Source organism: Triturus cristatus, chromosome 10 (assembly GCF_964204655.1).
Source record: "Triturus cristatus chromosome 10, aTriCri1.1, whole genome shotgun sequence".
NCBI lineage: Eukaryota > Metazoa > Chordata > Amphibia > Caudata > Salamandridae > Triturus > Triturus cristatus.
The window spans coordinates 637,459,481-637,486,085 of record NC_140593.1 but is presented as its reverse complement, the minus strand read 5'-3'; the positions used below and the strand labels follow the sequence as shown (position 1 = coordinate 637,486,085).

At 51.3% G+C, this 26,605-nt stretch overlaps 1 protein-coding gene across 6 annotated transcripts in view; it reads left to right on the top strand.

The window, feature by feature from the left end:
• Positions 1–26,605, top strand: part of SMARCD3 (SWI/SNF related BAF chromatin remodeling complex subunit D3) — a 1,344,655-nt gene that overhangs the window by 529,702 nt on the left and 788,348 nt on the right. For all 6 annotated transcript variants that reach the window (XM_085632183.1, XM_085632187.1, XM_085632184.1 and 3 more), the window contains exon 5: positions 893–1,015. In XM_085632183.1, the coding sequence (XP_085488309.1) occupies positions 893–1,015 (123 nt within the window). The remainder of the gene's footprint in view (positions 1–892; positions 1,016–26,605) is intronic.

The window sequence follows — 26,605 nt, the reverse complement described above, 5'->3', positions numbered from 1 at the left end:
GTGTCCAAGGTGCGGATAAGTGCTTGATAGTCGACTGCAGGTAGTACTATGCCTTTAACTTTGCTACGCCAAAGCAGTCAGAAAACTAAGAGCTGAACCAAAAGCACACTTTACAAGCACAGCATGTGCTACTGACACTTTTCTGGGACACATTGTCCATGGCTCAAACCTATACACAACCTTCTCAGATGAGAATGGATACTACTTTTCAATCTTTTAGCATGCGAATAAGAAATAGGTTACTTACCTGAAACAGGTTTGCAGAGTTGTCGGATTCACATTTCATATGCAGTCCTACTTAAGACGTTGGAGGTCATAAATGCATCTCTTTCTCTCTATTGTGCTCTTCCATAGTCTTCTTTTAGTCTTTCTTTCTATGTATTAGTAATAAAACAACCATCCGAAGATGGTACCTATGGGTTTGTCATATTGTGGAGGCCCAGTACACGTCATAGTCGAAACTCATTGCCGCGGCCTGTGCAGGTAAGAGAATTTTCCCTCAACATTGTCTGTCGAAATCTCGCCCCCCCCCCCCCCCCCAAACACGGTCCCACCACTCTTACCTGCACGGGCCTTAGCTGTTGAACACCAATATAAAGCAAATCAAACAAGCTCCTGTTGTTGCGACAACTCTCTTGACTGATGATTCATTTCTAGGTTGATAATCCAATATAATTTGCTGTACATTATGGTAGTCTTTCAAAATGTTGTATTGTTCAAATAATTTGTACTGATGATGATTTTTTCCCTTAATCATTGCATAAAATTTCTTTCCAGTGCAGAAGACGTTTATTCAGGTTAAACCGCTGTCTGTTTTGACACTTCTGCAACAGACTTTTTCCCAGTGGTATCCACTTTGTCTTTATAACGTGACTTTTCATTCATCCCACAGCAAAAGAGAAAACTGAGATTGTACATATCAAACACTTTCAATCCTGCTAAGCCTGATGCCGAGGACTCTGATGGCAGCATTGCATCCTGGGAGCTCCGCGTAGAGGGCAAACTACTTGAGGATGTAAGTATTAACATCATCATTTACTCTGTTAAAAGAAGATTATCTCTATGAGTTATTGAAGACCACTCATGGGAAACTCAATACATGCCAATTTTTACGGTAGACGTAACTCAGAGCTTTAATATGAATGACCAGATTATATTTGTACTGTAGACCTTGAATAATTCTTAGATTACTGAGTGATGCAGCTCTTCACAGAGGAATCTGAGTGTTACTATAGTACATGCTACATAAATAGGTTGTAGCATGACACTGAACCCTGAAGTAACAGCTAAAATTGTCAAAAGATTCTAATGTAGCGCTAGCAAGGACAGCTGAGTCGTGTGTATGGGAAAACCACAACAACCTAGAAAGCAAGGGCAAAACTAACAGTAATATGGTCAAAATGTAGAGACTATTAGATATTCATTAGCATGGGAGAATCACAGGCCAATGTTATCCTTGTCTGGAACATTGAAATTGTGATGTGTGGTTCCTTGAATAACGTTATTGATTGTTGGTATTTGTTTAGTGACAGTTTGCCCCTAGTGTGGGGTTGCAGAACTACGGCAGTCTGAGCATGAATTTTGTGAATGGTTCTGAGGTTTCCATGACAGACCAGAGTCTGATTCGGTTTTCTGGAGATGTGTGCAGTAAGTACAGTGACTGAGAGTGTACTGCTGCTATACAGGTGTTACAACTTTTTTAAGTTGTATGTATGCATATGGTATTTTTAATAGCATAAAACTAGCCAAAAGGCAGCAGAGCGGTCTACGTTGTCAATGGCAGGCTTAAAGTCGGCGAGTCCTAGAAGAGGAAGCTGAATTGTGGACAGTTCATGCATTATGGCGCAGTGTTCTTTAAAGAGGTGAGTCTTTAGGTATTTTCTAAATTGGAGCAACGTTTGGCATTCCTGATGGCTAAGGGGATGTTGTCTCAGATTTGGCTGCTAGTGGAAAAAGTCTGGTGCTTGGTTTTTTTTTTTGCATTTAATTTGCAATGTGATCGTGTCCAGGCTACTGGTTTGCAGGAAAGGTAGTGAGTTTCTTTTTTTTTTATTATTATTTTTTTTTCCAAAAACTGTACAGTTGCAGCAAAAAGTCAATACATATGAATACATTCCAAACTCCACTGTTCATATAAATTCATTATTATTATAAAACCATTATTATTCATCAACTTATTAAAATATTAATGCAAAGATTTAAAGGGTCATAATGTTATACTGACTATAACCAGAGAGCTAAATTCATTTGAGTTGTGTTAATCATAAAAACCAATCCATCACAATCCATCAGGAAAAGCAGCAGGAGGACCTGGCTTGGCAGTTCGGGCTGGACTGTTCCCATGAGGCACAGGGTCAAGACTGATTTGCATATGGCCAGGTCTAAACTGGGGTGGCATGGTGAGCAAAAGAATGATGGATTTAACCCAGATCTCTTGACAGGGGGTGAATGTTTTGATTTGTTCTGCATTCCGTCCATCAATTGTGTGTCTTTTGCTTTCTCACCCTGGGTGCTGATAGGCATAAAACACAGCATAAGGTGACGGGTATATCATCATAAATACAAAATCATGATTACACAAAGCCTCAGCATTCATTTAATGGGTGAGTAAAGTAGCCCAAGCTGTTAATGATCCCCAGATCCTTTTCCCTTTAATCCTTTCCTTTTTACCTCTCTGTTCATAGAGTGCTCTTTCTAGATTATATATATGCAAGAATTTACCTTTCCACTGCTGGAAGGTCGGGGGTAAGGGATCCAACCAGACTTAGGCTATAGAGTCCGAGGACGGACATAGCTATAAAAATAAGCTCCTCTCCAGTTTTCCCATCTTGTTCTGTTACACCAAGTAACACAAGCTGAGGTGACAAAGGGACACAGAAAACCAGATATTTCTCGTTCGATCGTTTCTATATTCGTGCATATTAGTGCATGTAGCAAAAATGTGAACCAGATCTGCACCATGTACCTTACACTTAAAACACTGGGTCCCGTCTGTGCCTCCCCATTTTACAATTTTCGCAGGCGTTGTGTATGGATTGTAAAGAGTTTTAAAGTGCTGTGACCGCAGGTTGGCTGAACATAGTACAGAGTCCCCTATTTCCAAAGTTTAAAAAAACAGGAATCCGGGACGCCAAGCCTTTCTTGCCATCTCAGCCTATGCTTTTCCAGAACATCCGGGACCCCTTCCAACAGGCATCTATATAGTTGTGAGATCGAAGAACCAGAAGCCCTTATTATCAAATCTATGAGAGGTACCTGTGCAAAAACTGCAGCGACACCAGCTTTTTTGAGAAGAAAGTCCCTCTGCTGTAAAAACTTGAAGAAGTCCCGGGGGCTGATATTAAATCTTTCCCTAACTATTTCAAAAGATGCTATATGGTCCCCAGCCAAGAGATGGCCTATCCTATAAAATCCCCCTTTTCCCCACCTCGCTAGATACTCATCCTGTAAAATCCTTGGAAGCTGATCATTCCCAATCAAGGGGGTATATCTGCTATATCTGCCCACCCCAAGGTTTTTACGTATGCCGGCCCAATTACGAAAAGCAGCAAGACCTTAAAACATGTTTTTATAAATAACTTGATTCGTAAAATTTCAAGAGGCAGCCGTTAGTCTGTACCCCAATCAATATCTCAAAAAATGCCGTGACATAGCTGGGGTCATCTCCTTCAGTCGGCTTAATACCAAAAAGAGGCCCATAATATTGCAGGACTGCAGCAAGATAGTATAGCCTAAAATGAGGAAGCCCCCATTCTCCTCTATCCCTAGGAAGAGACAAAAATGCATTGACCCTCCTAGTCCTGCCATAAGACCAAATAAACCTGGCCACCTCTCTCTCAGTTTGCCGGAACCAATCATTATGTATTTCCAGGGGGATCGTACAGAAGATATACAATCATTTTGGCAGGATCATCATTTTAATTAAGTTGCACCTCCCCATTATTGACAACTTTAAATTGTCCCATCGCCAAAGGTTATTCTTAATTTTCCCCATTAGAGGGACCAAGTTTAGATCTACTATACCCTCCACTTTTGCCGTAATATGTATACCTAAATAAACTGCTTCCACCTCGATCCTGCTGTCAGAGGCAGTGATCAATCTATTTATCAAAATCTGTGTTTTTGACTTATCCAGTGATCGGGTCCCGGAATTACCTGCGATTATTTCCACCGTGCGCAGCGCTCTATCAGGGTCAGAGGTAATAATAGCCAAATATATTATTCCATTATTCGCAATCGCACTGTAGGGTTAGCATACAAGACCTGTGCTGCCTTAATAGAAGAGACCCCATAGCTGTTAACTTCCAAGATCCTCCATAAATAGCTCCATGACACTCTGTCAAAAGCCTTCTTGGCGTCCAAGAAGACAATCCCCATAGGGTTCATAAGAACCTCTGTAGCATCAAAAAGTGATATTACCCGCCTGACATGGTCTACTGTCCCTCTCCCCTGGATAAAGCCATGCTGCCAAACTGACACAAGATGCTGCATTACGTTATTTAATCGAGAGTCAAAAATCTTTGAATATAATTTAGCGTTGCTGCTTAAAAGTGTGATAGGTCTATAAGAACCCAGATTGATAGGATCTTTACCTTTTTTTAAAAACAAATAACAATGTTGGCTGTGCCCCATGAGCCTGGTGGTACAGCCCCATCCCTGACCTCCTTAAATAATCCAAGTATTTCCTGGCAAGTCTCTTGAAAGATTTCATAAAATTCTAGAGGTATACAATCAGTTCACGTGGCTTTACCCGATGGAAGAGCTTAGTGAGCCAGGTGGAGCTCCTCCCGGGAGATATCCGACCCCAATAGGAAAGCCTCCTCCTGAGAGACCCTCACATTCGGAGCAAATTTAAACAGTTCACCATACGTTTGGGGACCTCCTATAGGCAAAGCCCTATATAGATCCTCATAGAACTCCCTAAAGGGTTCCCTAAGGTCAGCAGAATCTGGGACTATTTTTCCCAGCATATTCCTGACCTGCTCTATATGCCCTGCGGCCATCTGTTGCCTAGCCTTGACTGCTAATAATCGGTCAACACTTTCACTATATTCATAGCAGTCCTGTCTCTTGGCAAGGTACTTCCCTGCCGTCTTCTCTGCATTTACATCTTTCAGACAGGCTTTGGTTCCCGTTATTGAGTTTAAAGCTAGAGAGATATCACCTCCTCTGGTCACCGTGCTGATTAATTCTGTTTCTAAAAGAGCAAGTTTTTGATAGAGCCTTTTAATAATGTTCTGCACCTTTTTATGTTTGATCAGGCTATATCGCAGCATTTCTCCTCTCACTGATGCCTTAAAAGCCTCCCAGATCATTCCTGGCAGAGCACTATCCTTATTGTTATTGATCCAACCCTTCATATAATTGACATAATCTGGATCAAATAATAGTTCCCTCTCAAAGGTCCACCTCTTTTGCTCATTCCTCAGTCCTCCAAAAGGGAGTTCCAGAACGACGGGATTATGATCTGACATTAATCTGGGGAAAAGCTCCTCCCGGGCCTCCTGAAGTAGAGAGGGTGATGTTAGAAAATAATCCAGCCTAGCAAACTTGCAGTGAGGAGCAGAATACTAAGTATATCCAGGCTCCTGGGCTTTCAAACTGGGCCATGCATCCACCAGTCCTATATCCCTTAAAATAATTTTCATCGCCCAGGAAGATTGTGTTTTGCTTCCCTCGCTTGGAACACCCTGACCCCGTGGAGCTCCTCTGGATCTATTGATGTTTAGATTCCAGCAAACTACGTAAGGTGCTGGCCAGGAGGGTAATTTGAGAGCTAAAAAGTTCAATAAACCAGGGTCGTCTAATACTGGAGCGTAGACTGAACATAGTGTAAATGAACCTATACCTCCTCTACATTCCACTATTACCCATCTGCCATTCTTATTCACTGTCTTTCTCCCAGGCGTAATAGCGCTTTCTTTGACTAAGATAGCCACCCCCTTAGTCCTAACATCTTGAGTTGTGTACATAACAACTGTTAGCTCCAAAGAATTAAGCAAGTTGCTATCATTCCGTGCTGTGTGGGTCTCCTGAAGGCAATACAAATCTGTTTGTAGAATTTTAAGATCTTCTTGGATCTTTCTTCTTTTAATCAATCAATCAATCAGGGCATTTATATAGTGCGCTACTCACCCGGAGGGTCTCAAGGCGCTTGGGAACAGCCAGGTCTTGAATTGCTTCCTGAAGGAGAGGTGATCTTGGGTCCGGCGGAGGTGTATGGGGAGGGTGTTCCACGTCTTGGCTGCCAGGTAGGAGAAGGATCTTCCTCCCATGGTGGTTCTTCGGATCCGTGGGACGACGGCGAGGGCGTGGCTGGTAGATCGTAGCTGGCAGGTGGGGGTGTAGAAGGTCAGGCGGTTGTTGAGATACTTGGGGCCCTGGTCGTGCAGGGCCTTGTGTGCGTGGGTGAGGAGTCGAACGTGATTCTCTTGTTGACGGGGAGCCAATGTAGGTCTCTCAGATGTCCGGAGATGTGGCTGTGACGGGGGATGTCCAAGATGAGTCGTGCGGAGGCGTTTTGGATGCGTTGGAGTCTTTTCTGTAGTTTGGCTGTGGTTCCGGTGTAGAGGGTGTTTCCGTAGTCCAGACAGCTGGTGACGAGTGCCTGGGTCACCGTCTTCCTGGTGTCGGTGGGGATCCATCGGAAGATCTGACGGAGCATGCGTAGGATGTTGAAACATGAGGATGAGACAGCGTTGACTTGTTTGGTCATCGAGAGGGAGGAGTCCAGGATGAAGCCCAAGTTTCGTGCGTGGTCCGTTGGTTAAATGTGCGCTGCCCAGGGCCAGGGGCCACCAGGAGTCGTCCCAGGCAGAGGGTGATGATCCGAGGATGAGGACTTTCGTCTTGTCTGAGTTCAGCTTCAGGCGGCTGTTCATCATCCACTCGGCTACGTCTTTCATCACTTCGTGTAGGTTGGTTCTGGCGGTGGCTGGGTCATTGGTGAGGGAGAGGATCAGCTGGGTGTCGTCAGCGTAGGAGATGATGTTGAGGTTGTGTTGGCGTGCGATGGCTGCGAGGGGGCTCATGTAGACGTTGAAGAGTGGGGCTGAGCGATGATCCTTGTGGTACGCCGCAGGTGACTTCAGTGGCCTCGGATCTGAACTGGGGGAGGCGGACTCTCTGGGTTCTTCCGGCGAGGAACGAGATGATCCACTTCAGTGCCTTCTCTTGGATTCCGATGTTGCTGAGGCGTTGCACTAGGGTGCGGTGGCAGACAGTGTCGAACGCTGCGGAGAGGTCCAGGAGGATGAGGGCCGCTGTTTCCCCGTTGTCGAGCAGGACTCTGATGTCGTCAGTGGCTGCGATGAGGGCGGTCTCAGTGCTGTGGTTGGCTCGGAAGCCGGACTGCGATTGGTCCAGAGATCCGTTCGTCTCGAGAAAGGCGGCCAGCTGTCTGTTGACGGTCTTCTCGATGACTTTGGCAGGAAACAGGAGGAGCGAGATGGGGCGGTAGTTCTTGAGGTCGGTGGGGTCTGCTGATGGTTTCTTCAGGAGGGCGCTGAGTTCGGCATGGCTCTCCGGGAAGGTGGCGGTGTTGAAGGAGCAGTTGATGATGTCCCGGAGTTGGGGTGCGATGACGGAGTCAGCCTTGTTGAAGACGTGGTGAGGGCATGGGTCGGTTGGCGATCCGGAGTGGATTCGTGTCTTCGGTGCTGACCGGGGTCCAGGCGCGGAGGGTGGTGGTGGGGGCGTTGGTTCTGTGGTTGGGTGTGTGGTCTGCGCGCCGAAGCTGTTGTGTATGTCTGCGATCTTGCTGTGGAAGAACGAGGCGAGAGAGTCGCAGAGGTCTTGTGAGGGAGTGATGTCGTTGATTCCGGCGCTGGGGTTGGAGAGCTCTTTGACGATGCTGAAGAATTCCTTGCTGTTGTGTGCGTTGTTGTCAAGTCGATCCTTGAATGCTGTCTTCTTGGTGGTGTGGATCAGCTGGTGGTGTTTGCGGGTGGCGTGCTTGAGGGCGGTCATGTTGTCTGTAGTCAGGTTTTTTCGCCAGGCTTTCTCGAGGGTACGGCAGTTCTTCTTGGAGTTCTTGAGGTCGTCGTCGAACCAGGGGGCTCTCTTGCTGTTGGGCCTGCTGAGATGGTTTTTCAGGGGTGCGAGGTCGTCGGCGCAGTTGGTGATCCATTGTGTGAGGTTGTTGGCTGCTTTGTTGGGGTCCGTTGATCTGGCGGGAGGGTTCTGGTTCAGTGATGTGGTGAGCTGGTCGGTGGTGATCTTGCTCCAGCTTCTGCGGGGGACCTGTTGCGAGTGGTGGTGAGACGTGGTCCTTCTGAAGCTGAAGTGGACGCAGCTGTGGTCTGTCCAGTGGAGACCAGTGGAGTGGCTGAAGGAGATGTACTTGCTGGAGGAGAAGACTGGGTCAAGCGTGTGGGTGGGGGTGTTCACCAGTTGCTTGAGTCCGAGGTTGGCGAGGTTGTCCAGCAGGGTGGTGGTGTTGTTGTTGTTGTTGTTCTCCAGGTGGAAGTTGAAGTCCCCTAGGAGGATGTAGTCAGCGGAGGGGAGGGCGTGTGGCTGATGAAGTCTGCGATGTCTTCGCTGAATTGTGTGCGGGGTCCTGGGGGTCTGTAGATGAGGGTGCCTCTGAGTGTTGTCTTGGGGTCGGTGTGTATCTGGAAGTGAAGATGTTCGGCGGCTGGGAGGGTGTTGTCGGAGTTGGTCGTGATGCGGATGGTGTTCTTGTGGACGATGGCGATGCCTCCTCCTGTCTGGTTGATGCGGTCCTTCCGGGTGATCTTGTATCCGTCCGGGATGGCGATGGCGATGTCGGGCGCTGAGGAGGCGTTCATCCAGGTTTCCGTGAGGAAGGCAAGGTCTGGGGATGTGGTGTCGAGCAGGTCCCATAGTTCCACGGCGTGTCTGTGGACGGAGCGGGTGTTGAGCAGGATGCACTTCAGGTGGTTGTTGCTGGTGTTCGGCTTGGCGGGTGCGGTGCAGGTCCGGATGCAGGAGAACTTGCAGGGTCGGCAGGAGAAGGGTCCATGGGTGCGTCCTGGGGTGGCTCGGTGGCAGCCGGGGATCCGGCCGGTGTGGAGTGCGTGGAGGGTGGCGGTGTCGTACGGTCGTCGGGGGCCAGGGGGTCTGGCGCTGGGCGCCGTCCAGGCACGGACGGGCGCAGACGGGCTTGCCTTTGGCGCGCCTTCGGCGCGCATAGGGCGCGCCCGCATGGACTCCGCCATAAATGGCATAGTGGGAGGGGCGGAGTGGGAGGGAGGAGCAGCTGGGAGGCGGGAGCGGGGTGGCGCGGGGAGGGGAACAGGTAGAGAGGCAAGAGGGGGAGCGGGGCCGCAGGGGAGCAGCGGCAGGGAGCGGGGAGGGCGAGAAGACGGCGAAAGGTGAACCGGAGCAGGAACCAGAGAAGCAGGCAGAAACGGCAGGCAGGGACACCGGGCACACTCAAGGAGAGCTGCGCGGCGGGTGGAGCGACCGTCACCGACCAGAGTCAGGTCAGGTCACAGCTCCATGTCGCGCTACCAGTCCTTAAGTATCCGGAGGGAGGGAGGAGCAGCTGGGAGGCGGAGCGGGGTGGCGCGGGGAGGGGAACAGGTAGAGAGGCAAGAGGGCGGGCGGGGCCGCAGGGGAGCAGCGGCAGGGAGCGGGGAGGGCGAGAAGACGGCGAAAGGTGAACCGGGGCAGGAACCAGAGAAGCGGGCAGAAACGGCAGGCAGGGACACCGGGCACACTCAAGGAGAGCTCCACGGCGGGTGGAGCGACCGTCACCGACCAGAGTCAGGTCAGGTCACAGCTCCCCGTCGCGCTACCAGTCCTTAAGTATCCGGAGGGAGGGAGGAGCAGCTGGGAGGCGGGAGCGGGGTGGCGCGGGGAGGGGTACAGGTAGAGAGGCAAGAGGGGGGGGCAGGGGAGCAGCGGCAGGGAGCGGGGAGGGCGAGAAGACGGCGAAAGGTGAACCGGAGCAGGAACCAGAGAAGCGGGCAGAAACGGCAGGCAGGGACACCGGGCACACTCAAGGAGAGCTGCGCGGCGGGTGGAGCGACCGTCACCGACCAGAGTCAGGTCAGGTCAACCCATAAATATTTATATTAGTGATGCGTAGCTTTGCCATTATACCAATAAATCATATTGACAATCAATAATGCCTCAGCACGGTTAACACAGACTTTATGCTGCCTGAGCAAGCTCTCTGTTCCAATCTTATTTGCACATTGTTCTTGAACCATTAATGCAACCTGGAGTTCTAAAAAAAAAAAAAACAAGCTTTTGCTGCAAATTATATACCTTCTTTTTTGCCACGGCGACCCACCTACCCAGACCCCCCCATGACATCTCCACCCCACCTTCTACCCCCTCCCTACCCTTGAAAGCAGCCGGACCCACCAGGTCTGAATGACAGGGATAGCAATAAACACCACAGCACCCACCCCTCAACCCCAAACACACCCATTCAAACCATTATTACAAACTCGGCCACCCATATGTTACTCAGAGAAAGCCAGCCAGAAGTAGTATTACTCCTGACTATAGAAAAATAAACAAAATAAATAAATAAAATGAAATACAAAAAGGGGGGGGGGAGGGGCCATGTTAAGATATAGCCTTCTATATAAGGGAAGCCCCTATCTCATGAAATTTGGCCCAGACCCCTTTAGAAAAACTGCTTAGAGGATCCTATACAATTCTATTCTCCATTAAAGCCTGATCCAGATACTCTCTGGCCTTTATTTGGAAATTAAAGAACTTTACAGACCCTCTCACAATTATAATAGCCTAGCCGGGGCCAAATAAATGCCTCAAATCCAGAATCTTGGTAAGGCTTAATTAATTACCGTAGTCGCCATCTGCCAGTAATACCACCGTAATATGGCAGAAAATATCAGGGCGGACGAAAAAAAAGACACCTTAGACTGCCTTCTTGCCTCAGGACAGGCTTTCTCAAATATGGCCTGCCTAAGCATAAAATTGCCAAAATACACTAGGATGGCCCTAGGTTGATTTAGATCTCTGCTGGACATTTTGTGACGGGTAAATGCAAACCTGTGTACCCTCTGGATTACACGCCCCTAATCCCACCCTGTAAGCTCAGGGAAAGCTTCTTTAAGGAGGTCCAGAATGAAAGAACAAATGTCATCCCCTTCCAGGCCTTCCTTGATCCCAAGGAATCGGAGGTTATTTCTTCTCTGGTGGTTCTGCAGATCCACCAGTTTTCACATATCATCTGTTAATTGAGCTTCCTGAGACTTTGTCTGCTCTCTCACAGCAGACAGACCATTTTCGACTACAGATGTTCTCTCTTTCATGGTATTCAACCGCTCGTCAATCTCAGCATAGACTTTCCCTATTTTTCGTACTGATCCTTCCAGTTTCTTTGTAGCCTGTCTTGCTGTCTTCCCGTCCGCCCTGGTCTCTGCACGGTGCTCTTTAATAGACTTTAAGATCAAACTCACAGCAGGATTTATATTAACCGCCCCCTCCGCTTGCTGCCCACTCAAGGAATTTTCTCCCTGGGCGGACACCGAGTCTGTAGGTCCCACCATCTTGGTTTGGGAATAATCCCTCTTCAGCCCAGAGCCAGCTATGCCTCTTCGCTTGTTTTTTCGTGACTCGGTGTGGCCTTTAAAACATTTATAGCTTTTTCAATGTTTTTGTCGTTTGAGGGCTGTCTCCGGTGCTGTGATTGTACTTGAACCTGAAATTGATGAGCTGTTCTCAGTTTCTCTGCGGCCAAAGTCTGAAGCTCCTGAATGAGATTCCTTGGTGAGCGAAATAAATGTATCTGTCCCATCTGATATATTATCGACAGCCAGTAGCCCATCTAGGCCTGTGGTATAAGCCAGCCCCCTAGAGGCACCATCAGACAGAATAGACAGGGCATTAGACTGAGAGACAGTTACCATTCGGGGTCCATTCCCAGACCTCCTTGATCGTCACTCCCGGGGTACCATCCATGCCAGCCATGCTTGTCAGATCTGTTGTCCCAGCTATTGAGGGTGTGCTGGTTGTATAGAGTGTAGGACCATTATTGCCTATAATTTTATGCAGCAACTCACTTTCCTCCAGATCCTCCTGATAGGTCGAGGTGATGTATTGCCCCCCTTGCCTTCAATTGAAACTTGGTCAAGTATCTCAGAGCCTAATTCATACAAGGGTTCAGCTGAGTTTTGGTTCCCTGTTCCATCCTTGGTTTTGAAGAAATCAGTGGTCGCTGATTGGGGCAACATAGGGGTAGTAGCTAGGTCACCCCCTGCAGGTATTGCTCCCCCTTCTTCCACTGCCTTAAATACTATTAATTTCTGGCCCCCGGCTTGTACTCGTTCAGTTAAGTTCCTCCGCTTCCCTGCCCCCATGATTTCCAGCTGCTTTTTCAAAAAGTGGGGCTGGTTGGGCTTACCTGCATTCACCTCGGTGCTAGCCTGTGGAGATTCCTGTTTTTCCCATGGGGTTCTGTTGAGATCCGACCCGCAGGCTCCTTGGCATGCCTCGTAGTCTTAGGAGGCTTTCCCCTTGTCTCTACTACCGCGATAGTATCAGTAACTGCTGCCTGCGCCCTCTGGGTGAATTCCCAACTGACAGCTGCAGCGAGATCCGCCCACACCCTCAGAGCGCCCAGAGAGACTGAACTAACCGTATGGCCAGTACGCCTCCTCATGCCGAGGCTGCTCTTCTGATCCACTTTGAGAGCCACACTGCGCGCTCCCGCTACCCTCTGTGCTGGAATGTCACTTCTGATGAGATCCGCCCGCGTTGAACAGTCCCATCAGGTCTCCGATGATCCGCAGAACAGGCTACTTATCCGTGACCTGCAGGTAAGCCTTGCTGGACATCCTATGGGCGTTTTGGGAGACAAAGGGGTGAGAGCTCTGCTGCGGTGATCCTAGGCGATCGCCATCTTGCTTTCCCGTCACTAGTTTTTGACTACAAGGTTGTGAGTTTCTATCACATGAGACTGCAAGGCCGTACCAAATTGCTTGCATTTTTTCAAATTTGTTAGGAGTGCCATAGCCCAAGAGATGTGTGGTAGAAAGCTGGTATTCCGCAAGTGCAATTGGGGTTTGGGTGCCATATTAGCAGTGATAGCCAGTGAAATTTGAAAGTGGTGGAGCATAAATCTGTCTACCAGTAAACCATCCTAGTAAGGCAATCTAATGACTCCATTCTCCCCACAATGCGGCTTTTAGGCCTGAGAATTGTTTCTAATAACTAGCCAATATGGTGCATTTTCCAGCAGAATTTCACCAAGAACGTGAACAAAAAGCCATACCTGGAGGAAACCCTATAGAGACAACCATTAATTTCTTCAAAGATTTCCTGGTTGATGCCAACTATCAGTCATAAATAGGAGAAAAGACTAGAACGTCAACTATCGAGTAACCAATCGTCAGTCAGAGCTCAGAAGGAATAGAGTAGTTCCAGAGAATCCAACTTGTGACTACAGAGCTAACATTTCAAAAGGGCTAAGTGGAAGAAATTGGATAATTAATTGAGGTGGATAACTACCCACTTCAAGGAATAATCACAATCTTTGTCAGTGTGAACCCTTGAAATCACTAAATTAATCATTGCTCAACCCTCGATAGCTATGGCACAGAGCAGACAGGCTTAACATGGGCAATGTGTATGCAGTACCAAAACAGCTATAAAGTTGAAATGCAAACCAATACAATCAGAAATTGAATTGGAAAAATATAGGAAAATTTAGTAAATAAAATGACAAATGCAAAAAGGGTAACCTGACATATGGATGCAAGAATGATAAAGTGCTAATTATAGTCAATGTTCGCAGTCGGCAAGGACCTAGGCGCAATTTGAGGCTGTCCTTGTAGAAGCACGAGTTGGATACACCAACCAGGCTTGTCCTGGTCAAACATTTTACCTTCTGACTTAGAACATGCCAATCATTGTTGGGACTCTCAAGTCCAGGGTTCTTCTGGTGTTGCATGTGTGGAGGAGGTGGGGCACTGCAGCTACAATGATGCAACAAAGTGTGCCTTTCCTGCCTGTAGTACGGGACACACTCATTTTTGTTGGGACTCTAAAGTCCAGGATTCCCCAGGTGCTGTATATGTGGAGGAGGCAGGGCACAGCAGCTGCATCAGTGCCTGTTCTGCATACAGTGCAGTATACACCTGAGCGAAGACCGAGGCAAGAGGGGTTCCTTCTGCCCACATCATAGCCCGCATGAGGCTGAGTTGGGCCATCGCTCTTGGTCTTTTGGGATGTGACCATTACTCCTACTTGGTTAGTGCAGTATGGCAAAGAGGAAAGCAGGAGGTAATACTCGGCCTGGTAAGAGTCGTACAAATGCTAACACGATTACAATGCCATTGGAGGAACAGAGTTAGAGAAATAGTCGGTTGAGGAGAGATTGGGTTCAACGCAAAAAACACTTTCAGATTCTCTGATAGCACACCCTGCAAAAAGTATTAATGTTTGTTTCTCATCCCAGGCTCCCCCAGAAATATGCAGTTTGCAACTTTGGAAAGTACCTGCCTTTACATAACCCATTTGTTCACACATCACAATTACTGATTGATATATAAAGTTCACAGAACCATGTGAATGACTCCGTGAACCCACCACCTGCTAAGAAAACAAGCATTGGCAATGCCAATTGGTCTCGCCTTTGGAGAGCTATTGGCTTTGGCAATGTGTTTCTGCCGATATGTGCGGGAAAAAAACTATCTGAAACGATAAGAAAAAGTGAAGCAATGCCGTTGCATGTGGGGAAAAAAATGCAGATCTGAAACGATAAAAAGAAAGTGAAGCAATGCTGATGCGTGCAGAAAAAAAAGGTTTGTCTAAAAAAGTTTTTGTTGATAAGAAGTTTTTCGAAGCAATGCAATGCCGAAGCTAAATGCAATGCAGATTTTTTTTTTAAATTCCAATCTGAACCCATAAAAAGAAAGTAACATAAATGCCAAAATTAAATGTTAAAAACATAGGGCCTCATTTACGAGTTTTTGCCGTATGGCAGCGCCACAGTCCTCCCTGATGCACCGCCCTACGGCAAAAGAAAAGGGCAAGAATGCACTGTATCTATCAAATAAGGCACATTCGTGTCCTTTTACCCTGTGCTGATGCACAATGCGCTGCCATGCGCCAACGCAGGCACCTTTGCACCACGGTGCAAGGGTGCCTGCAATGATTCTTTTTATGCAGGAAGGGAAACCTGGCGGCGCAAAGGGCTTCTAAATAAGCCCCTCAGTGTTAATGGAGGCAGAAGTACAGTGCGAGAAGTGGAGGGACACAAATTAAACTAAATTAATGAGTACTTTATCCGTGCTGCAGAAAAGTAAAAGGAAGTGATGTCAGACGTATGGTGGCCAATTAGGATGCAGCTACAGTGACAGAAAATCAATCCTTAAAATGATAGTTGATGGTGAGGCGTCAAGCCCTTTACTGCATACAATACCCCTCGCAGCAACAGCACATGTGCGCTGTTAGACAATACCTACAAAGGAGAGGCAACAGTTAGAGGTTTTAAGCCATTAGTGCTGTATATAAGTGTACAGCCGCGGCCCATTCAGGTAAGGGCGGTGGGACCAGGTGAGGGGGGATTTCGACAGGCGAGGAAAAAATAATTACTTATTTAATTTTCCCTCGAGGTCGTCTGTCGAATCCCCCCCCCCCCCAACACTGCCCCACCGCTCTTACCTGCACGGGCCACAGCTATAAGTGTAATGCTCCCAGCTTTACATTTATGCGCTAGACTAAACTGTAACATGCCCTTAATGCCGTGTTCTTTGACTTCCTGCAGAATTTACCATTTGTGTTGAGCGAAACCTTTGATGCATATGCTGCATCAGTTCACTGCACCTTGCTTCTAAGAAGTACCATTCATTGTTAGCGTGAATTACTTCATGATCAGTACCATCTCAGTGCTGCAACAATTTTCGCCATATGGCGACCGAAACTGCAGGTCTCGGTGAATCATAAACGCACTTGCCGATGGGTAACACTATGGCAATATTTAATTAGTTGGAGCAATTAACGTCCTTTGGAAAATGTATCAATTATTAGTTTGGTTGTATATTTTCCAATCATATGCGTGTATGTAACAGATCAGGGGTGCAACTAGACCCGAACTTCGGGGGGGGGGGGGCAACACTCCCAGCCAGGGCTGGCCCTACCTAGCACTGGTCCCACATGGCGCAACAGTCTTTTTTGGCGCCCCCATCCTCTATTTCCTCTTTCTCCATGAATTCCCTCACTACCACTCACCAATAATGCACCTCATTTCTCTATAGCACTGTAGGAAAGTAGGATCTGCTTTAATGGTCTCCCCCATTTTTGCTGGTGTCATTATGTGACTAGTCTGACTGGGATCTTCCTAATCAGGACCCCAGTCTCTGTGCTTTCTCCCTAAATTGGACATGGTGAGTACTTAGGTACCCCCCAGATTGGCTACTGATGTACCCTTGTAAGTTCCTAGTATATGGTACTAAGGTACCCAGGGCATAGATACACCAGGGGTTCCCCATGGGCTGAAGCATGTATTATGCCACCCATGAGGGACCACTCAAATTGTGACTACAGGCCTGCCATTGCAGCCTGTGTAAACTAGTGCTAGCAACACTTACAACAGATATAGGTTTACCTATATCTGAGGTCACTGCAATTAAAACCTATAAATCCCCCCTAAGGCTGGCCTTTCAATCCTGAAGGCAGGGTGCTCGGTTCTAAGTATAAGGGTGCCCCTGTATGAGCAGGGCACCCCTACAACCCTCAGAGTCCATTCTCCTGGGTTGTGAGTGCATCAGCCATTAGGATACATAGAGTGGCCATGCGTCATTACGTGATGGCCATCTCTTAACTGGCTGTAACGAACCCTGTTGTGTTTGATATTAAACATGTTGGAATCATACTCCAACCATAAACGATGTTGGGGATATGATTCCATGCACTGTAAAGCTCCTCCGGGATGCCCTCAGTGCTCCCGGTAACAGTCTTCTTGACCCGGACAGCAAGCTAGGACTGTTGCTGACCAGAGACACGATTCTGCCCCCTGCTGCTGAGCCAGGCTCGGCCATGGGAAGGCAGGGCAATAGGTTTCCTGTCTCAAGGTGTAGTAACCACCTCCCAGACAGAATTTAGTGTATTGGGATAGGGTGGAGGCGCTTGCCAGCACCACTGACACTGCTTGAAGGGCACATTTGGTGCCATCCTTGAATACTTCAGTTCAAACCAGCTCAGATAGCCGTTGGCTCCCGCTCTGGTGTGAAACTGGACAAAGGACATGGGAGTATCCACCCCACTGTCCAGCCCCTCCTCTGGGAGGGACCCCTGAATCGTCTCAACTCTTTCTTAGGGTACTTAAGTGCTTATCTGTGGGTGGGTCCCTAGATTCGTCGTGGGACAAGATTCAGATACAACTCCACTTCATCTTTGAATTTCTGGGCACTCTGGACTTCGCGTTGGGAACCGAGACTGCAACTGGGAAGACTCCTGCTGCTCCTGGTCTCATTGTTCTGCAAGTCTTCTGCAGCGTCTGTGCCCGTGCTCCATACAGGTTCTTCACAGGGCCTGTGGACATCCAAGACACCGGAAGGAATCTCCTTTGGAGTGAAGGAGTCACTCCCCTGCATCTGAAGGCACCGCACCGTAGCTGTTCGGTCTACTGATCCTGGTCTCCCATGGACTCCGCAAGGCTCAGCAACACAGGTAGTGGTTCTGCAACTCCCTTTGAGGCTTGACCTGTCTTCACAGCAATTTGAAGCCAGTACCACTAGCCGGAACCTCTGGAGCAGTACCCCTGTGCACCACGTGGACTTGCCGTTGCCAAGGCTTGTTGACTCTCTCCTCCAGAGATCTTCACGCTCCAAGAAGCTCCAGCCTCAAGCATTTCCTGCAGCCAAGATCTTTGCCCTCACTGCATCCTGTGCATCGTGGCCCTTCATCCCTGGCGAGCTGTTCAAGGTCCACTTGCGACTTATGTGCCTCTGGCCTGTGGGTCCTTTCGGGGGTCTTCTTTGGCTCCAGTGGGCTCCCCGGCTTGCTCGGGGCCTCCTCAGACTTACTTGTTTGTGGTGAGTCTCTTGGACCTTGCTGGTCTCGACATTGCATCTTTTCCGAATACCACGCCTATTGCCGTTGCCAAGGCTTGTTGGTGCCCCTGGCAGACACTGACCTCTTGGCTCTCGACACCCGACCTGGGACAGCTCGTAACCGGCTCCTAGTCGTCCTCAGCGTCGCCTGATCCGCACAGCTGCAACTTCAAGGGCACCGTAAGCTCTCCTGCATATATCAACATTGGTGGTCATTTGTCTTGCCTCTTGGTCACTCCTGAGTGGCATAGACTTTGTCCCCTCTGCTTGCAGGTTCTTCTCACCCTTGGGTTCCACCGGACTCTTTCACTTTCTTTGCCAGCTGCATCTTCACTGAAGTCCTCCTTTGTGGTCTACGGCGATTTCCGATGTCATTTCACTCCTATGCCCCCGGCTTCCCTGGTTTAGGTATCCTGGTCCCTGAGGTATCCACTGTAACCCTGGGCGTAGTGAGGCTACGAAGAGCATCACGGAGTGAGGGCAAATCTACACACACTCCGCGTAGCCCCACTACGCGCCACCCGCCTCCCTCCCGCCCTCTTTTAAATGCAGTGATAATGTTCAAAACTTTTTAAAGCAAGCGCAAGGTAATTAAAATAACTTACCTGAGCTGCGGCGTCCCGGGGCTCCCTCTTCCTTCTCTATTGCCGACTTGCGCATTTGTGAGGAAGAAGTCGGCGATCGAGAAGGAAGAGGGAGCCCCGGGACGCCGCAGCTCAGGTAAGTTATTTTAATTACCTTGCGCTTGCTTTTAAAAGTTTTGAACATTATCACTGCATTTAAAAGAGGGCGGGAGGGAGGCGGGTGGCGGGCAACTCCGCTCCGCCGTGGCGTGTGCGTAGCCTGCCTGCCCTACGCCTACTTCACGGATCGCGAAGTATGCAAAACTACGCACATTCCGCTGGCGGAGTGGAGCACTGCGCCCAGGCTTACTTATGACCCGGCAGCCGCATCGCGGTTTTCAAGTTTTTTTTTAACAACACTTTTTATTAATCAAGTAGGCAAGGGCTGCAGGCCCCTGACAAACCAGGGGAAACTGCCACATAGTAAATAGCAACAACACTTGACATTTTGTCGTATAGAGGAACAATGAAGAGCTATTCAGACGGCCTTGATCAAGAAACCCCCCCCCCTCCCTTCCCAACGCCCAACCCCCTCCCCCCGACCGCACCACCGCCAGACACCACCAGAACCATCACCACACAGTTAGTTTGCCGTACCACGCATGGCATTCAAGGAGGCCCCAAATCTCCATCCTCAAGGACCGGTGCAAGGAAAATGCCCCTATAATCAGCCCACCGCTTCCAAATCTTGAAGTGTTTCCGAGGGCACCCACGCGCCCTAAAGATCGGTAGCTCCAGACCCATATTGAAATCCAGACCCCGTTTCCAAACATTGAGAGAGGGAGCCACCGGGGCCTTCCACGCACTGGCTAGATTCCGCTTGGCTGTCGTTAGGCCCAGAAGCAGCAAGTGGCGCTTATAGATATTGCCCCCAATATCAGCCATAACATGGAGCAATGCCAATCGGGGGTCCACAGGGAGATCCCAGCCCAACACTTCGGATAAGCACCCCAACACTCTCCCCCAAAACCTATACACTGCATGGCAGTGCCAGACCATGTGAACCAAAGACCCCGCCTCCCGCCCACACCTAATGCAGTCCGGGGAGGCAATAAGACCCGCCCGCCACAGCCGCGTGTAATAGGTCCTGTGCAAATACCGAAATTGGATGAGACGCAGGCGGATCGCTATACAAGCCTCACGGGGGGAGGCCAGCGCCTCCCTCCAGTCCGTGTCGTCCAACGGCCCGACATCCGTCTCCCACCGTTCCCGCAGACCCTGCAGGGATGGGGCCTCATGAATCACCAAGGACCGATATATTTTAGAAACTTTCTTCTCCTGGAGATCCCCCATAAACACCTGGGCCTCAAGGGGACTGTATTCAGGAATGGATTGGAGACCCTCCAGTCTAGGGGCGAGGGCGTGGCGCAGCTGGAGGTATTTAAAGAACTGCGTCCGTGGCATTTGATACTCAAGCTGTAAGACCTCAAAGGATTTCATCACACAGCCCTGGACCACCGATTCCCAACGTAGAGATACCTATTCTGTCCCAGTCCCTGAATCCAGAGAGGGTCACCAACTGAGGGAGGAGCCCGTTCTGCCACAACGGGGTCTCCCGGGTAAGCCCACTCCACCAGCCAATATGAGGCAGAGCCCGGCTCCACACCCGAAACACCACTTGAGTGACCGGTGGCAGTGCAGCCCGCAACGCAGTCGCGTAGAGTAGGGTATGCACTGCATGTGGGTCCATGAGGCGCCTCTCCACCGCATACGCCGGGTCCCCCCTATCTCCATACCACCATTCGTTGAGGACCAATAGATGGGAGGCGTAATAATAGGACAAGATATCGGAGGTAGCCAGTCCTCCATCGTACACGGACAAAAAGCAAATCTTCAGCGACACCCTGGCCAAGCCCCCCTCCCACAGAAAGTGACTGAGCACCGCATTGACCCTCCGAAACCAACTGAGAGGAATCTCATAAGGGTGGTTTTGGAGCTGGTAGAGAAGTCGAGGCAGCGCCACCATCTTAAAGATGGCAGAACGGCCACAAATGGTGAGAGGCATACGCGCCCAGAGCTTAACATCACAACATACTTTCTCCCACACCGACACCACATTGCGCTCCCAGGCGATCGTCGGCATGTCGGTCAAAAAGACCCCCAGATATTGCAGTCCTCCGGCCGCAATCCGCAGAGACGTCGTCCACTGCCCCTGCACGTCACGACCGCCCAGCACCCACAGGGTGGATTTCCTCGGGTTCATGTATAGCCCGGACGTCTCCCCAAAGACCTGCATCATGCGAAGCAGCCGCGGTCCGGTTCTATCGAGATCCGACAGGAAGAACAACACGTCGTCGGCATATAGGGCAATGCGATCCGACAGGCCATGGTCCCACTCAAACCCTGTGTATTGCGCATCCATACGAACCCACGCGGCCAGCGGCTCCATGGCCAGGGCAAATAGGTATGGCGACAGGGGGCAACCCTGTCGCGTCCCTCGGTGCACCGGGAATCGCGCCGAGGCCGCCCCGCCACCCGAACCGAGGCTGTAAGATCGGTATACAAAAGTGTTAAATTGGATAAGAAGCGCGGCCCCAGATTCAGCCGTTGCAGCATGGCAAAGAGATAGCGCCAACTAAGAGAGTCAAAAGCTCTATCGATGTCGGCCAACAGGAGAGCCGCCCGAGCCTCACGCCGCTGGACCGCAGCTATCGCCACATGTGCGCGCCGGATGTTATGGCGCGTCGCCCTATGGGGCATGAACCCGGCTTGGTCTGGGTGGACCAGAGTAGAAACATACGGTAAGAGCCGGTTGGCCAGGGCCTTGGCCAGAATCTTCGCCTCCACATTCAGAAGGGAAATCGGCCGATAAGAGGCATGTTGTTAAGGAGGACGGCCCGGCTTGCGGAATACGACAAATCTCCGCGTGACGCCAATCGGCCGGCAAAACCCCCCGCTCACAAGCATCTTCCACCACCGCATTATAATGGGGCCCCAGCTGCAGAAAGTATTTGCTGAAGAACTCACTCGGGAACCCATTCGGGCCCGGGGCCTTCCCGACGGACACACTCCCCAGCGCCGTCCCCAACTCATCCACCGTGAGCGGCCGGTCCAAGTCTGCGCGCGCCTCATCTGAAAGGGCACTAGGGGGGAGATAATCAAGGAACCGATCCACGAGCTCCCCGGTTATGGTCTCCCGCTGTTCATACAGCTCCGCGTAGTATGCCGCAAAGCTGTCCGCTAAGGCGCCAGGGTCAGTCAGCACCCGGCCCTCTCTATCTGTGATCCCCGGGAGGGTCTGTGCATGATGCTGCCCCTGGCACAGCCTGTAAAGCATGGTCCCCGATTTGTCTCCCCACTGACACACCCGACTTCTCGTAGCTAACCACGCCTGCCTCGCCTCGTCCAGCAGGAGCGAGGCATATGTTTGCTGGGCATATTGCAACTGACACCGCGTGGCCCCACCAGATTCCCCCTGGCTACTGCTCTCGAGCTCCCGAATCTCCCGCTCCGCCTGAACCAATCCCGCTTCACGCGCTCGGCGGGCCGCCGCACTATATGAGATGTCAACTCCCCGCAGCGTAGGTTTCCAAGCTTCCCATAGGATATCAACTCCCGACACCGAGCCCACGTTTCGGGCCCAGTAAAGATCCAGAGCCTCCGTCATGCGGGCGCAGTAGTCGTCCTGCCGAAGATGCCAGCCCGAAAGGCGCCAGCGAAACTGCCCACTGATCCCCCCCAGACAAAGCGACACAGGGGAATGATCCGACAAACCACGGGGGAGGATATCCGCCTCCATCCCCCGTGTCGCCGCGGCACCCGAGAGGAAAATGTAGTCCAACAGAGAGAACGAGCCATGAACGGCAGAAAGATAGGTATATGCCCGCGCATTCCCATTAAGCCGCCGCCATGCATCCACCCAATTTAGGCCCTCGGCAAGCGCCCGTAGCTTGGTTGGGCGATCATCGCCTCGCACCCCACTCCCCGAACAGCGGTCCCGCGACACCATCATAACGTCGTTCCAATCGCCGCCCACTACGCCTGCCGCTAACGGCATCTCTGCCCACACACTCATGATCTGTTCGGCTAGGGTCCATGAAAAGGGGGATGGGGCATACACGCTGCCGAGGATCACTACGTCCGCCCCAATCTTGCCTTGCACAAAAACATACCGCCCGTGCGTATCCGCCCACAAGCGTGTGTGTGAATATCGGATCCGTTTATGAATGAGAATGGCCACCCCTCAGGAACCCCTAGTGAACCCAGCGTGAAAGACCTGCAGGTACCCATATCTTTGAAGGCAGGGAGCCTTAGTACCTAGGAGATGCGTTTCTTGCAAAAAAAAGACATCCGCCGACGCCCGCCTGGCATACTGCAGAACCGCCCCCCCGTTTAATCTTATCGAGCAGGCCACGGACGTTCCAACTCAAAACTCAGAGTACCGCCGGTCTCCCAGCCACCCTAGTATGTGCATCAGCCATGATCGGTCAATGGAGGCCACTGAGCCCCCTTCAGGAGCAGCTTAATGCCACCCTCCACTGGCAGCTCCCACAGGCGTGAGTGGTCTAACAAACCCCATAACCCCAACAACAACAGTGCCAACCCCCCCAACCCCCCACCCCATACCTCAAAACCACTGAAGTATCTGTCGCGGTAGATAGCATCGCAAGACCCCAACCATGGATCTCCGACCCCCCCACCAATGGATCCCCAACTCAACCCCACCAACAAGTCGCAGGTGACTACCCCGCCCGCAAGACGCTACTGCGGCACCTGCCCGTTACGCATGTCCCCGACCCAGGACCCTCCCCTGTCCCCACACACACAGCATCAGATAAGACACACGCTTCGTAACATGATAAAGTCCCCCGCCAAGGCAGCTACAGCAGTCAAGGAGTGGAAGGCGGACGCCCAGCAGGTCCCCCAGCTCCAGGCCGCACTCCATCCAATCTGGAGCGGCGGCCACGTCCACCCCTCTGCCGATCTCCAGGCCGAGACGTCCCATCCTGCGAGGAGGTGGATCCACCGCCAGGGGGAGTGTGACAACGAAATTGCACAGTTTCATCCGTCCATTTAAACACCTCCTCAGGCGTATCAAGAACAAGGTCTTGGAGTTGTACACCACCCACAGCCGAGCCGGGTACAACAAGGCGTAGGAGAGCTGGAGTTCCCGCAGCCGAGCCTTAGCCGCCAGAAAGGATTGGCGCTGCTGCTGTACCAACCGCGTATAGTCCGGAAAGATAAGAATGCGAGAATTTTCGAAGTGGAGTGGTTCCTTCGCCCTGGCCTGCCTGAGGATGACATCGCAATCATGGTAATTAAGGACCCTGGCGATCACCGGTCGCGGGCGGGCTCCCACCGGCGGTTTCTGGACCAGCGCCCTATGCGCCCGTTCCACAACGAAACAGCTGGAGAGAGTGTCAGGGGGGAGCCAGGACACCAGCCACTCCGTCAAGAAGCGCTCCATATTAGTCCCTTCACATCCTTCCGGTAAGCCTACGAAGCGCAGGTTGTTGCGGTGGGCCCTCCCTTCCGCATCTTCAACGCGGCCCACTAAGTTCTTATGAGAGTATTCCAGGGCCGCCATCTGTTTCTTTAGAGTCGTCAAGTCGTCCTCCACCCCCGAGACCCTGGTCTCCGCCTCCGTAATGCGAGCCACTGCGTTCCGCAAGTCCTGTCGCAGCAGTGTCACGTCGGAGCCCACCGCACCAATTTTCGCATCCAGCATGTCCCTGGACTGGGTAATGGCTACCAGCAGGGCCGCGTTGTCCGGGGATGCCGAGGCCGCCCCCCCGGCCGGGCCCGTGAACTTGTCGATAGGCCCTTGTTTGGCTGACGCCCCGCCGACTCGATCCCTGGTCATGGCGCGGCCGGCTCTCACCCCGGGGGGGCTCCCGCCACAGAGACCGGGTCAAGCCCAAGGGCCGCTGCCCTCACTCCAGGCGCACCAATAGACGTCTGTCAGGCCCCGACACACTGTCCAGAAAGGAGGCCCCCAGTGAAGCGAGCAAAGGATAATCCACACTGCAGTCCCAGGAGAGGGGTCCGCCGCACGCAGCGTTCTGCCGGCTACCCCACCATCGCACGCCAGCAGCAGAACCCTCCCCGTCCACCGCGGCCCGAAATGGCCGCCGTGCACCCGGGCGCTCGCTCCAATCACTCCACTGGGGCGTCCAACGGAAGGGGGGAAAAAGGACAAGACCAGTCCAGCGTCCCTGTTATGGTCCCAGCCCTACGAATCCATCTGTGGCCCGGCCCCACCAGCCGTGAAGCGCAGCACCATGACCACGGACCCCCTCCCCCGCACCACCACGCGGCCCGATATGGCTGCCGAACCCCCGACCCTCCGATGGCGACAGGCACAGAGAGATGGATGCGCCTCGTAGGGGGGGGGGTTAAGGAGGGGGAAGACGGCCGCCACCGATGTCCACTCACCGCTACTCCCGTGGCACCGTACACCCGCCGGGGTATCTGCTGGGCCGCCACTCGCGCTGTCGTCCAGGGCCACTCCCGGGGAGCTCCGATTGCCGGTCTCCGCGCCCTCGGCCCCCAGGGTCCACCTCGGCCAGCGCTCGCCGCCCCCGTCCACAGCTCCGGCCCTCCGCTTCGCTGCTCCGACCGACGGGGACGATCCACTCCACCGCTGCAGCTAATCCATGCCGCGGCTTCAGAGGCTCGATAGGCCCAGGCCCCGCCTACACGCTCGGCACCGTCCCACGGGCCCGAGCGATGCCAGGAAGTCACCGGAGTCAGCCGCCAATGCCCCCGAGCCCCCACCGCAGCAGGGGAGAGTCCTGGATCGGGCAACAGGATAAATGAAAGGATATTGAACGGCGGGCTGGACGGAGCCGATCTAACGCGCGTCTGCCATGCCTGCCTGCCAAGCCACGCCCCCGCGGTTTTCAAGTTTAACCTCTACTACACCTGCCGCGCTGGCCACCAGCAACAGTCACTCCCTGTAATATTCCGGTGCGGTCTCCTCTTCAACCACCGCGTCTTCCGCACCCATTTTCTGCGGTTAACAGAGTTCTTACAACACGAATACCAGCATCATTTTGGCGGACACAAGCCGCCCCTATAATGAGTCTGTCCGGTCTAGACACAGACCACCCGTGTATTGCGAAACACTGCCAAAACCGCTGGGTCTATTCTAATATATGATGAACACCGCTGGCGCACCCAGACGGCGCCCTCTCTTTCCCGGTTGTCAGTCCAGAAACCAGCATATGTCTCCTCATCACTGTGGGCCCCTACTAGCCACGCGTTGTAAACATTGACTAACCCTGTACGAATCCAACATTTACATTTGCACATTGGTCTATCACGCAACACCAGTGGGCTTCCCAGCCTATCTCTGTTGGGGCAGAATTACCCCCCTATTTAGGTGAGTTCATTGGTGGCAGAGACTACATAGGACACATGCTTGGGCACAGAATCACGGGGTACACATCTACTCCCCAAGTTAGACTGCCCTGCTTAAGACGCATCACCACATGGCTTTGCCACACACTCATCAATATTATGCATGTTTGGGATATGGAATTGTGAATTTATATATGGGCCTTCCAGCTCTAAAGAAAGAGAAAAATATTGCTTTTGTAACAACTCTTTCTGTAGTAGGGGATCTCTGTGTATAGTCATAATCTATGAATAGTCCCGCCCATGTGCAGGGACCCCGGAGCAATCAAAATATCTCTTAAGCTGTCCTGCATTTGCAAACCTGCAAAGACACTTAAGAGACAGACAAAATAATACAGCCTAATAACAATATGGCTGCACTGGCCAGCACTTCATCTGAAGTGAACACAAAAGCCAAAATAAAGTTTAAATGTCATTTTTATTCACATCTGACCTATTCCTTTATTGTATCACACTCCCTTCACCAAAATCCCTTTAAACAATAGAGAGGAAGGGGTGGACAGACAAGCCCTATAGGCTGTCATTATGTGTCTGCTAAAAGGATACCGTGCCTTTAAGGAACTCTCCAGAGACCCCCGGTATCCCAGGATGCACAGCCAAAGCAAGTTACTTTCAGTTCTTTTT